Genomic DNA, 13,725 nt, shown 5'->3' with positions numbered 1-13,725 from the left:
ACTATAATTAGCAGGCAGTCTGGAATATGATATGCACTTAAAAAGTACAAATACCAAACATCCATGCTTAATGAATTCCTTTGTGTCATTTAATCTGAACCAAACAGACATGGGTCCAATCATGTTCCCAGTGTCACTCCATAATTAAAATTGTGTTGACATCTCTCTGTAACTCAGTTGGAAATATTCCACACATTCCAAACCAGGTTGAACCCAGTTCCATTCGGAACAAATGTCTGTTGGAGTGACCAAGGGAATGCCTTCTGGTGGTGCTTTGCCACTAGCAGGAAGAGTCAGGCATTGGCCAGGATTTCTGTTTCAAATCCAGGCTGCATAATGCACAAGGATCAATACCAGAATGGTTGCAATTTCCCCAGAAGAAAAACACCATTATATGTAAGACTCAAAGATCAAAATCAGCAATTCGAGTGAAGTGTCAGAGTATGGTATGGGAGTGTGAACCCTAGAATCAGAGAATGAGTTACCTGCTATCAGGGGCATGTACCCTGCTATCAGGGGCACATACCCTGGTATCGGGGGCGTGTACCCTGTTTCTAGAGTGTGAATACTCTAGTATCAGAGAATGTGCACCCTGGTATCAGAGGGCATGTACCCTGGTATCAGGGGGTGTGTACCCCGGTATGAGAGAGTGTGTACCCTGGTATCAGGGGGTGTGTACCCTAGTATCAGAAATTGTGTAACCTGGTATGAGAGAGTGTGAACCCTGGTATCAGAGAGAGTGTACCCTGGTATGAGAGAGTGTGTACCGTGATATCAGAGAGTGTGTACCCTGGTATCAGAGAGTGTGCACCCTGGTATCAGAGGATGTGTACCCTGGTATCAGAGAGTGTGCACCCTGGTAACAGAGGATGTGTACCCTGGTTTCAGAGAGTGTGTACCCTGGTTTCAGAGAGTGTGTACCCTGGTATCAGAGGCGTACATTCTGGTATCAATGGGACTGTACCTTGGTATGAGAGGATGGGTGAAATCGGAACTAACAATTATTTTTTGATGAATCTGCTGCATATATGAATGAATGCATTGGGTTTCTTTCACCCTTGAAAGTGAATGGTACATTTTATTTAACGCAAATGTCACTGTCACTTATGTATTTTATTTTTTGAGAGAAATGTGAAAACCTTTCGAGGGTTGGAGGGTGATGGGATTGAGAAAAATGCCTCTTTAAATCTTCTTAAAATCTAAAGTAGCTAATGTACTTAAATCTGTAGAAAACATCACAGTACATCACTCTTTCACTCATGCTTGAAATCATAGCTCAGGAGTATAATTCTATACAAATACTGAATTTATTTTCATTCCATTGTGAAAAAAACAGGGTTTTCCCAAGGTTTAGAGAACTGGCTGCCTGTACAGGACTGGACGTTAAGCCAAAAATTTATAGCTTTACAGCAAACTTTAGGTTACTGCTTTAACTCGACAGGCAGTATATTATAACTATATAAAACCCACGTGTAGTTAATACGTACTTAGCATTTCACCACAAAACCCCCCCAGTACCGGCAAAGGGAGATCAGCTTTTTCCTGGAAGCTAACGTTCATCTGGATTCTTTATTAACTCGGTGTTGAAGTGGATTCTGAGACCTGCTTTGTATATCTCACCTCAGTAACAATGCCTATCCATTTTTTGTACACAAGGCAATAGGAATTGCTGCTTAACTTGGGATTTGAACTCTGGCACTCTTGCCACTTCCCTCCCTGTCTAACCTGATAGTTATAGCAAAACCCTTTTATAAATTACAGATAGAGTAACACATCCAACATCTAACAAGCAAGCCCTGTGCATCCGCACATGCAGAAAATACAAGTTTGTTAGTAGATCTACACAGAAGCGTGATGAAGGCAACTCCATGGCAACCAATATCTCTGACTTAGAAAAGGTGCTAAGGCTTTGGATCAATTCAACATAACACTGTCTAACAACAGCAACTTGCATTTACATAGCATCTTTAATGTGGTAAAATATCCCAAGGTGCTTCACAGTGCATAATCACTCAGAATTTGACACTGAGCCAAATAGGGAGATATTAAGACAAGTGACCAAAAGTTTAGGCAAAAGGTAGGTTTTAAGGAAAACCTTAAGGGCTGAGGGTGAGGTGGAGAGGTTGAAGGAGGGAATTCCTGAGCTTAGGGCCTAGGCAGCAGAGGCAGGCCTGCCAATGATGAAGTGATTGAATTCAGGGATGTTCAAGAGGCCAGAAATAGAGGAGTACAGAGGCCTCCAGAAGTTGTAGGGATGAAACATTACCTCGTATTTTGCCATGATAATAATGGTGAGGCTATCAGCATTCCCACTTAACAATGAGTAAATTAAAAAGCAGATTCCAAAGACTACACATTTTCGCTGATGATTGCACAATGTTCAGCACCATTCGCGACTCCTCAGATACTGAAGCAGCCCATGTACAAATGCAGCAAGACCTGGACAATATCCAGGCTTGGGCTGACAAGTGGAAAGTAACATTCGCGTCACCCAAGTGCCAGGCAATGACCATATCCAACAAGGGAGAATCTAACCATTGCCCCTGACATTCAATGTCATTACCATCACTGAATCCCCCACTATCAACATCCTGGGGTTTACCATTGACCAGAAACTGAACTGGACTAGCCACATAAATACTGGGGCTACAAGAGCAGGTCAGAGGCTAGGAATCCTGCAGCGAGTAACTCACCTTCTGACTCCCCAAAGCCTGTCCACCATCTACAAGGCACAAGTCAGGAGTGTGATGGAATACTCCCCACTTGCCTGGATGAGTTAACTTAACGTTTCAAGTCCGCATGACTCTTCTTCAGAGCTCTGAAGAGGAATCGTGTGGATGCGGAAAGTTAACTGTTTCTCTCTCCACAGATGCTGTCAGACCTGCTGAGTCTTTCCAGGTATTTTTGTTTTTATTTTGCTCTGTATAGTTGTTTTACCTTGGCTGCATGCTTGCCTTGCAGTTGGTTTGATGGATTTTGAAATAATGTTTCAGACGGTATCTGTCATGGCGTTTCTGACCTGAACAGCTTCTGATTGTCTTGTTCTGTTGACAGTTCATCCTTAACAAAGGGACTTGTGCATTTCACAAGTAGCATGATTGCGTATATTTTAATTAGGCATTTGTTTGATTTTCAGGTCTGTCTAGAGCTGATATTGCCAAAGTCACATGATCAGTCACTAGTCATCTTAAAAGCTGTTATCTCCATTTTAAAATAGAGCTTTAAAAATTGAAATATCTTCATGCCTGTATTGGGCATGACAGTAATGAGGCAGGGTTAATTAGTAATCTCATAGTAAAAGATCATTGGGAAATAATGATCATAATACAATTGAATTCCATATTAAGTTCGAGAGTGACATATGAGTCCCAAACAAGAATTTGAAACTTAAACAAAGCCAATTACATAGGTATGCAGGGAAAGCTGGCTAAGATTGATTGTGTAACCAGACTTAAAGATTAGGTGATGAATAAATAGTGGGAAAACATGTAATGAAACAATTCAAAATATTCAATAAAAATATATTCCACTGAAAAGCAAAACTCAGCAAGAAAGATCCATCTGTGGTTCACTAAGGAGTTTAAGGATAGTATTAGATTAAAATAAAAAGGTTTATAATCTTGCGAAGAATACTCGCAAGTCTGAGGATTGGGAGTGTTTTAGAAACCAGCAGAGGGCCACCAAAAAGTTGATAAAAAAGGGAAAATATAGAATATGAGAACTAGGGGAGAGAAATGACCTCTAGTGCAACAATTCCTGACCACGGGAAGATAAAGTTAGTAAATCAGTGGTGTATAGCCGGGAGTAAGAGCAGCAATGGAAACCTCATTTAGACACAGTTGGCAGAAATTACAGTAAAATACCAAATATGGTTAAAATACACCCATTATTAGAGGCAGAGGAAGTTAGACAATGGCAGAGTGGCAGAGAGCTGATTGGCGAGGGCCGAGGTGAAACAGAACTAACTAGGAATTAAAAAACCAGATTGTAAGAGCTTTTATAAGTATATAAAAAGGAAGAGAGTAGCTAAAGTAAATGCTAGTCCCTTAGAAACAGATACAGAAGAAATTATCATTGGGAATAAGGAAATGGAAGGGCCACTGAACAAATATTTTGTGCCCAGCTTCACAGTAAAAGACACAAGTTACATACCTGAAATTGAGGGTAACCTAGGAGCTAAAACGAGTGAGGAAATTAGGGTAATTAATGTCAGCAAAATAAAAGTATTGGAGAAGCTTGAGGGACTAAAACCTGACAAATCTGATGGCCTACACCCTAGGGTTCTAAGAGATAGTCAGGCATTGCACTTTTTTGAATTAAACAAAAGCATGGGGCATAATAATTCCCTGATGCATGCTCCATGGCAATACCTTGACCAGAGTCCACTTGCCAACCAATCAGCATCCTTTTCTCATGCAGCATAAATTGTTGCTCCCTTTGAAATTTGGCATTCTTGTGTGTTTCCTGATGAGTGCAAGATGAAAAGTTTCGACAGCATGTCTCTTTTTTCAGGAATACTAAAGTTCTGTATTACCAAGCAAGGAAATAGACAGGTTCAGTGAATGGGCAACAAGATGGCTGATGGAGCATAATGTTGGGAAGTGTGAGGTTATTCACTTTGGTTGTAAGAATAGAGAGCAGAATATTTTGTAAAAGTTGTGAAACTTGTAAAAGTTGATATTCAGAGGGACTTGGGTGTATATGTTCAAGGAACACACAATTAGCACACAGGTGCAGCAAGCAATTAGAAAGGTAAATGGCATGTTGGCCTCTATTGCAAGGGGAGTGGAGTACAAGATAAAGGAGCCTTGCTATGTATGTAAGGGGCTTTGGTGAGACGATACCTGGAATGCTGCGTGTCGTGTCAATCTCCATATTTAAGGAAGATATATTTGCATTGGCAGCAGTACTGCGAAAGTTCACTAGATTGGTCCCGGGGGTGAGAGGGTTGTTCTACAATGACAGACTGAATAAATTGGGCCTATACTCTCTAGGGTTTGGAAGAATGAGAGGTGATCTCATTAAAACATACAAGAATCTGAAAGGGCTTGACAGGATAGATACTATGTGGTTGTTTTTCCTGGCTAGGTAATAGAGATCATGGGGACACAGTCTCAGGATAAGGGACTGATCATTTAAGATTGAAATGAAGAGAAATTTCTTCACTCAAAGGGCTGTTAATCTTTGGAATTCTCTATCTCAGAGGGTTGTGGATGATCAGCCATTTAAGGCTGAATGTAAATTTAAGGCTGAATGTAAAAATTATGGTTTTATTTAGTGTGCAATGTACCTTTAAGAATAATATTTGTTAGGCAAGATCACATGATCTGTAGTAACCAATAGGAGAGTAGCGTGTGCTACCTCAGGAGTTTGTGTTGAGATAGAGTTGGAGTTGAAAGCACATGTGTAGCTGCTGCTGAGTATATTGTAAATAAACTTAATGTTTCCACCCAACAAATGTCTGTGGATCACTCTATCATTAATAGTACAACTCAGCCACCCTACAACACTGAGTCAGACAGATTTTTGGTCTCTCAGGGAATCGAGGGATATGGGGAACATGCAGGAAAATGGAGTTGAAGATCAGCCATGATCATATTGAATGGCAGAGCAGGCTCGGCAGTCTGTATAGTCTACTCCTGATCTTACTTAGTTTCTTATGACAGCCAGGGTGCACAGCAAGCACTACCAGCATGAATGTTCCAGCCAGACAGCAAAAAGCACCGTTTGCTGGGTGCTATTAACAGTTAGTCATCATTCTCAATTCAATACCATCACCTCGAAGAATGGTGGAAAAACAAAGAACTGAATTAGATCTTTGTCTGAATGAAGCACTGTGAGAATTTATCACCGGCCTTAAAACAGCATATAACAGCTGAAAGATTTCAGGGCAAAGAAAAAGTCTATGTTCAAGAGGAAGTCAATGAAACAAGAGGCTGCTACCAAAATATTTGTCCTCCTTTGAAGTAGTCTTCCATCCACTTAGAAAAAAATGTTTGGTGAACATGTTCATTGACTAATAACACAGATCACATGTGTGAATTATATAGAAATGTAAGAATAAATTGTGTAAAATTGTAATGTTTTAGTCTCTCAGTGGTTTGCTCTTTCCCAAGTGTCTAGTCATAAACTCATGCTTGAAATTCATTCTTTCATCCTCTCATCAGATATACATCCTAATACAGAAAATCTCTCATACCTATCATCACGAAAAGTCATGCTACAGGTTAACGAGGCCATAAAAAAACAAACCAAGCACTAGACTGTATTCCTAGAGGGGTAGAATTGAAAAGTAGGGAAGTTATATTAAACCTGTATCGAACTTTCACTAGACCAGATTTGGAGCACTGTGTGCAGTTCTGGTCACCATATTATAAAAAGGAAATGGAGGCACTGGAGAGGGTGCAAAGAAGACTTACAAGGATGATACAAGAAATGCATGGGTGTACATATCAGGGAAGAATTTACTGGCTGAGTCTCTTTTCTCTTAAATAAAGGTAACTGAGGGATGACTGAAAAGAGGTCTTTAAAATTATGAAAGTTTTGATGGAGTGGATACAGAGAAAACACAAGAGCAAAACTATAGGACATTAATATGGTATAAAATAGTCACCAAGAAATCCAACAGACAATTCAGAAGAAACTGAGAAGGGAGTGCTGATTGGTTGGCAAGTGGAGGTGTTAGCATGGAGAATATAACAGGGAACAGTTAACTGCCAAGCTTTTGTTTAAATTCAAACCCGGCAGGTGGACTCTGATTGATCAATACACTGCTATGGGGAATGAACCATGGAATGGCTGTCCCCCAAGCATTCTTTTAGTTAAAAAAGGCACAATGTGTGGACATGCTCCTTCTGTCCGCAAGGGGCAGCCCTGTGTGTGAATATGTGTGGCTTCTAGCATGCATAAGTGAGTCGCACTGTGGGCCTGACCGATAATCTTAAACTGGTTGTCAATGTAATTCTTATCACAATCAGGATTGTTTAGCATGTGTTGTCCAATTGCAAAATCACATCTAATGTTAGACACTATGTTTTGAGTTTTGCAAGCACAGGCTGGTTGGCTATGGTCAGTACTTTTCCTGGTGTGAACAGCCAAAGAACATGCTGTGACATGATCCACCAGTCGCTGGGACGCACGGTCTACATATCTGACATCACACCACCACTGAAATTCATATACCACATTACTCATGTGTGATAGGCACTTTCAGTCCTGAAAAGTCTACCTAGTCTACCTCACATTACCTTTGGAAGGGTAAGGTGTCTCAAAAATTTGAGCACCAGGTGAAGCTAGCTGTTTCACGCTGCTACAATGCAGTGGCAACAGGAGTGGTGTTTACCACTAACAGGATGCTGCCATCAAGCCAAAAAGACATTCTGCTTATCACAGCCTGTGCTTGCAAAACTCAAAACACAGTGTCTAACATTTAGATGTGATTCTGTGATTAGACAACATTTGCTAAACGATCCTGCTAAAAGTTACACTGACAACTTGCTGCGTAGAAGAAACTGGTTGACAATTTCCTTTCAAGTTAGCGCTACTTAGGAATAAACGGAATAGAATTATGAAACTTGGAATATACATCTGTTCATGCATGAAGGTTGATTTTTTTAAACTTATGGCAGGATGATTAAGACTTAATAACTAATCTCAATCAGACTTGATATTATAGGTAAACAACTTAGATCATCTTTAAGGTTGAAAAATACCCCAAGATGCTTGACAGGTGCAGAAGCCATGCCAAAATTAGAGTGGTGACCAAAGGCTCACTCAAAGAGGCAGTGTTAAAGGAGGGGGAGAGCTGGAGGAGTTTAGGGAGGGAGTTACAGAACTTGGGACATGGTCACCAGTGGACAGACGAGGGGCCCTGTACAGCTGGAAGAGATTCCAGACACAGTGAGGGACAGGCCATAATGTGATTTAAACACAAAAAATATTATTTTTAAATTTGTGGTGTTGGGGGGACCAGGAACTAATGTAGGTAATAAATAACTAATATAACTAATATAACTAATGCAAGTCAGCAAAGAAAAGGCTGATGGATGAACAGGACTCAGTGTTGGGGAGGATGTATATATACATATTGTTGTTGTTAAAGTCTCGTGTAGTTATCACTGTTATCATGATCTTTGATAACACTTTTATATTAAGATTTTATGATTGAAACTCATTGGTAATGGGGATTGCTGTCACAATGTAGTTTAAACTTCCCATTCCCTTTTGTTACCCCCCCCTCCCAGTCCTTTCTCCTCCACAACAACCCTTCTTTCTCGTAGCCTCTCTGCTGACATTTCTCTTCTCTGTCATCCTGATTCTGCCATTTCTCTTGCTCCTCTTTCACCGTGATATCTTTCTTACCCTCCCTTTATTTTTTAAATTTAATTGCCCCACTCATTTGCCTTTCTCCTCCAGCCTTGTCTTTTCTTCTTGCCCGTCTCACTCTCATTGCTTATTCAACTTTCATCTCGGCTTCTGTTTCCTTAATTATTTTTTCAGCTATCAAGACGCCAGCAGACATAGACGTGTAAAAGGGGTAAAATGTAGACAAAAACAAATCATCACACTGAAAGGAATTCATTTCAAAAATTACAGAGATCCTACAAAACTAAATAGTACTTCAGAGAAAGAAATCAATAATTCTTTACAACACATTTATCATCAACAATATTAACCATGCACACAGACACTAAAATAAACTCGACAATAGCACAGATGGAGACAAACATCGGATGTATGATTCAGCTTATAAGACAAAAAGCCTGTGTGTCCACATGAATTACTGCAGACAGGTAGACAAGACACTGACACCACAACAGAGTGAATAAAACAGACTGAACACAAAACAAAACAATGACCCTCAACAAAGACACAAACAAACAAATATCAGATAGGGGGAGAGGAGGGGAGGGGTGTCAGGAAAAGTGATGCCGGTGGGGGGTCAGAGGGTAGTTGGAGGAGGTGTCAGTGGGTGGGGACACAAGGGGTGTCAGAGAGTGGACCACTCACTGTGAGCAGCGCTACATGAAATCCTAATAATAGATCATTTTGTTGAAAAAAACCAATGTGGATATAAAGTTGTGTATTCTCTGACTCACTTGAGTACAGAAGCTGCTACTGCAGAAATATGGATTTTAATTATTACTAAAGAGCAGATAATTCACTGGAGGAATTGCTGTTCACTTGGGGGAGGGGGCTGCTGGCACCTTGCATATGGTAAGTCTGAGCCCAGTGGAAGCTGATACTTCTTAATATTATACATTTGGAAACAATCTTCAGCAGCAGTAAGATGTGTAATCGTATATGATCCTCATTAATAAATTCACAATGAAGGTTTTGAAGTTTTCTGAACAATTTAACAAAATTGAAGTATTTGTAGTTTGGGCTAGTAGTTCCACCAAGTTTTCGTCACCTTTAAAAACATAAACAATTTATAACTCAGCCTGCTTCATGGAAATTAAAGGAAAACATATGATAGAAATATTTCTGTAAGGCAGTAAGTTTCACCTGCAATGATCCTACATACCAGTCTGTGACATTGGGAATGGGCAGTCAGTAACTACTTCTGTATGTTTCCTGGCAATGCTAGCTTACAGAGAATAAATAGGGAGCTTCAACTAAATGTCACACATGCTACAATACGTTCAATATCCAATAGTTTGCTTGCTTATGTCAGAGAATATATTTTGCACGTAGGTGCCCTGTGTCAACACAAAGAATTCCCAACATCTTTATATGTAAATAACGCCTCCCCTCCTTCTGTTTAACAAGTGTTTCAGTGTAAAAATAGCATTCTGTACTTAAGCAAAGTGCCATTTCTAATTCTTCTCACCTACTCCTTCTGACATTGCCAATTGTTCCCAATACAGGAGGATTTTATGGGCTTAACCTGCCCCCAACTGATTTGTCCAGGCTTGTAGCAGGCCAAATGTATTTCATTGAAGCAGAGTAGCCACTTTCAATCCATCTGTATGAAACCCAAGATACAAAACGGTTTACTGGAAGAATTGACAATCTCACTGAGAGGGACCACAAGTATAACTAGGACAGTCACACTGGTGAAACAAGGTGTACCTGAGGTTAAGGGATACTGTTGGGATGGAGCAAATGGTTTAGTTTCCAACAGTGGTATCACCCTCAGCAGGCAGGAGAGTGAACAGTGAACCAGGCAGTAAAGGAAAAAGGAAGAGTTTACCAGCTGCTGAGGCACCGTCGCAGTGAGTATGAAGCTCCCCCAGCACACGTCCGTGAGCATTCACTCCAGGGACCCCAGGCATCCCACTGGGAGTCTCCGTTCTCCTCAGATCGAGATGTCCGTGAACTCTGCAATACACAAGTTAATCTTTGTCTGAAAATATCCTCATACATTCAAAGCAGCAGATTCCAAAGCAGACAGCATCAGCAGAAATGACATGCCCTGTTTTATGTAAGATTGAGTGTAGTTCAGTGTGGGGCTTTAGCCCTGAAGGTAGATTTAGCATTATTAAGAATAATATGGGGTTATTTATTTAAGGATTAGTGAACAGTTCATATTCAACTTCAGGTCTTTTAATGTGGAAACTTTGATCTTTTTTATTAGATTAGTTTCCAATATTATAATTCAGCAGTTTCTGGAGAATTCTATTCTTCCATGAAGGCAACTTAATTTTCAGATGTAAAGATTTACCCGAAGGAGTGCTGTTTCTGAATAAAACATTCTAAAATAACATTATATTAAATGACTAAACCGTTAAAAGGTGAGTTGAGTCTGGATTATTTCCACAACCTAAAATACCCACCATTTATCCACATTCCACCCTCTGCCATTCATTCAGCTCCTTCCTCCACCCACTCTCCATCTCACCAGGCAGTGTTTTAACTGGAAATGTTCTATGGTTTTGCAACAGGTAAGCCCACTGGAGTCTCAGACTCCATCTATTAGACTGATCTCTGAGATCAGGCAGTAGAATTACGTATTAGTGGGACCCACTATGTTAGTCTAATTGACTCCCAGGTATTAATGTCCCACCTACCAGAGCAACATACCTAACCTGAGCTTGAGTCAACGTTTTCTCCTCAACTGGTTTCCATCACCTGAGGAGGTCAGAGATTTTATTATTTTTTAAATTCATTTACGGGATGTGGGTATCGCTGGCTGGGCCAGCATTTATTGCCCATCCCTAATTGCCATTGAGAAGGTGGTGGTGAGCTGCCTTCTTGAACCATTGCAGTCCATGTGGTGTAGGTACACCCACAGTGCTGTTAGGGAGGGAGTTCCAGGATTTTGACCCAGCGACAATGAAGGAACAGCGATATACTTCCAAGTCAGGATATTGGGCTTGGGTTTTCATTCGATATTTTTGGCTCTCCCAGGTGGAGAAGGTGTTGTGATATCATGTGAGATGGGGTGGAGAGGGGGAGTATGGTATGGAATGGGGTTGGGGGGTTATGAGGTGCAGAGGGGGTGTGATATGAGATGGAGTGGGAGATGCAGTGTGTATGGAGGGAAGTGTGTATTTAATGCTCTAGGCAGTGTGAGCATGGCAAGTCTTCATGCAGCAGCTCGATTTTCCCTGACGTACTTCTCCCTGTTTCTGTACAGGCTCACTGCATTTTCACAAAAGGATTTAGGAAAGCTGAGAGGATGGTAACTGTTTTCACATTTTAATCATAATGAGATCACATACAAAAAGTGTAACAGTGCACTTTAACACAGTTCACTTCCAAAAGAAAACGAGCCAAAACGTTTTTCAGGAAAACAACATCCTTTAAAATCCTCAGTGTTACACACAATGAAAAACTGAATCCAGGTCCAATTGCTGTGCAGACCATCAGGGTCTTTTCCCTCCAGACTCCGTACATCCTGAGGGTGTCAGCGACTGAAGATGGCAGGGGTGGTGAGATTGCATCACCAGGAGAAGCCTGGGTTTCAATGCCTGGTGGAAGTTTGTTGATGGGGCCAAGCCAGCCTTTCACAGCCTGGGACATGGGTGATTTTAGCTCTGGTGGTAGCGGGCGGGAGCGGAACTTGCCATTGGCCATCCCAATGGAATAATTAGCAGCAATCGGGAAAATGGTCATTGTGGGGATTGGGATGCTACCACAGTCAGGGGAAGGGAGATGAAAGACCAGGGTTTCCTTGTGGGGCCCAGTGGAGAAGTTCTGACCAACAAGGATTCAAAATCATAATTAAAAATAACAGTGTTCGGGGTCTCCTCTGCTCCAGCTGCTTTGGGCTGAGAGTTGACAAGTGGCTTGCTATAGACGAGCCTTGGATTAAAACTCCAGTCGTTCTCTGATGTCACCAGAGCCTGACCTGCGTATTTCCAGAGGAACCTCTCACCTGCCCAAAGTAGAAGGTTAAAATTCTCCCCGTAGGAAAGAAGGAAGGAACATCTTAGACATTAAGCTGCATTTTAATGACCCACCCGTCTGGTTTCCACCCAGTGAACAGAGTTAAACACACCCAACAAGATGCTTTGAGCATGCCCCTACACATCTCAATCTTGTAAAAACCCCCAGGTAATTATAATTGAAATTAATCCAGGAACTGTTGTAAGGCCGTGAAGCTACCAGGAAATCTGTCAAATGAAACATCTCAGTTTGGGTACTGGCCATAGGAGGCATTGAGCATGACCTGAGAGCAGACATTTCACAGCTTCAGTGTCAGGCTCGGTGGCTGAAGAAAAGACAATAAAAACAAAATAGGGACAATGTTCCTTCACATTTAAAATAATTTGTTAAAGTCAGTGGTGGCTCAATGACTGTCATTCATATACAGTGATTTTGCCTTTGAAGCCAGGCCAGTTGAGAGCGGTGTGAGCTTTCCGGGCCACTCTCAGATACTGTAGCTATAATATGGGCAGAACCCGTCTGTGTTCTTGGCACATGGCAGGAGGAACCTGGAGGAGGGTAGAACAGAATTGATCTGTAAGTCAGAAAGCAGAGGGCAGAAATTCCAGATTGTGACCAAGAGACCATAAGAAGAGTTTGTGGAGAATGTGCTGAGGGCTGCTGCACTGTGAAGGTCTAGACTTCCTACCCAGGAGATTCCTCCAAACCTGGTTGTCTTTCTGGACTTGAGTCAGTACCCAGAGTTAAGCCACTCTGGACTATAGCCTACTGGAGTAAGATGGAAATACAAACAGCAAATAGCCTTTTAAAATGCATTATTTTTTTCAAGAATATTGCTTTTCTGGATAAAAGGTTCTGTGCATTTCAGAGTCCTGAAGGTCCCATCACTAACTGTTGAATTCTGGTCACTGCGGACCTTGGCCAGGCGTTTGAGGATAACAAAGTGAAGCCTGTGTTTCTCTCAATCACCCAGCCATGTATATCACCCTGGGAAAAGGCAGCAGTGGGGATGGAGCTGAACATGCCCAGAGCGGAGTTCACCACAACCAAGCCTACCCGAAAATAGTTTCAGGTAACGGCTGAACAGCTGGAGACAGAGCGATTCGACTGTGCAATCAAAGTTCAGCCCTTCGGTTAACTCCTGCCCAAATCGGAAATTAGCTTTGGCAAAGACAGAACGGATCCGCTGTGAAAATAACCACACTTTGTCAAAGAAAAAAAAGTGGATCTATCAGTATTGAAATATTTTCAAAATGTAGCTTTTGTTCGACTATTTGCTTCGAACCAACACAGAGACTTGATTTTGGTAGCCATTGTTCATGAACTTTAAGGTAGGTAAAAGCACAAAGACACAGAGACAATTTCACAACTGTTTCCACTAAACAAACTCAA

The 13,725-nt window shown here is 41.3% G+C and overlaps 1 protein-coding gene across 2 annotated transcripts in view; it reads right to left on the bottom strand.

Annotated features, from left to right (window-relative positions):
• Positions 1-13,725, bottom strand: part of LOC144668435 (ADAMTS-like protein 1) — a 746,250-nt gene that overhangs the window by 437,281 nt on the left and 295,244 nt on the right. For both annotated transcript variants that reach the window (XM_078530487.1, XM_078530496.1), the window contains one exon: positions 10,196-10,323. In XM_078530487.1, coding sequence (XP_078386613.1) covers positions 10,196-10,323 — 128 coding nt within the window. The remainder of the gene's footprint in view (positions 1-10,195; positions 10,324-13,725) is intronic.

The sequence above is a fragment of the Cetorhinus maximus genome, chromosome 2 (assembly GCF_964194155.1).
Source record: "Cetorhinus maximus chromosome 2, sCetMax3.hap1.1, whole genome shotgun sequence".
NCBI lineage: Eukaryota > Metazoa > Chordata > Chondrichthyes > Lamniformes > Cetorhinidae > Cetorhinus > Cetorhinus maximus.
Note: the sequence above shows the minus strand (reverse complement) of the source record. Positions and strands in the feature narration are given on the sequence as shown.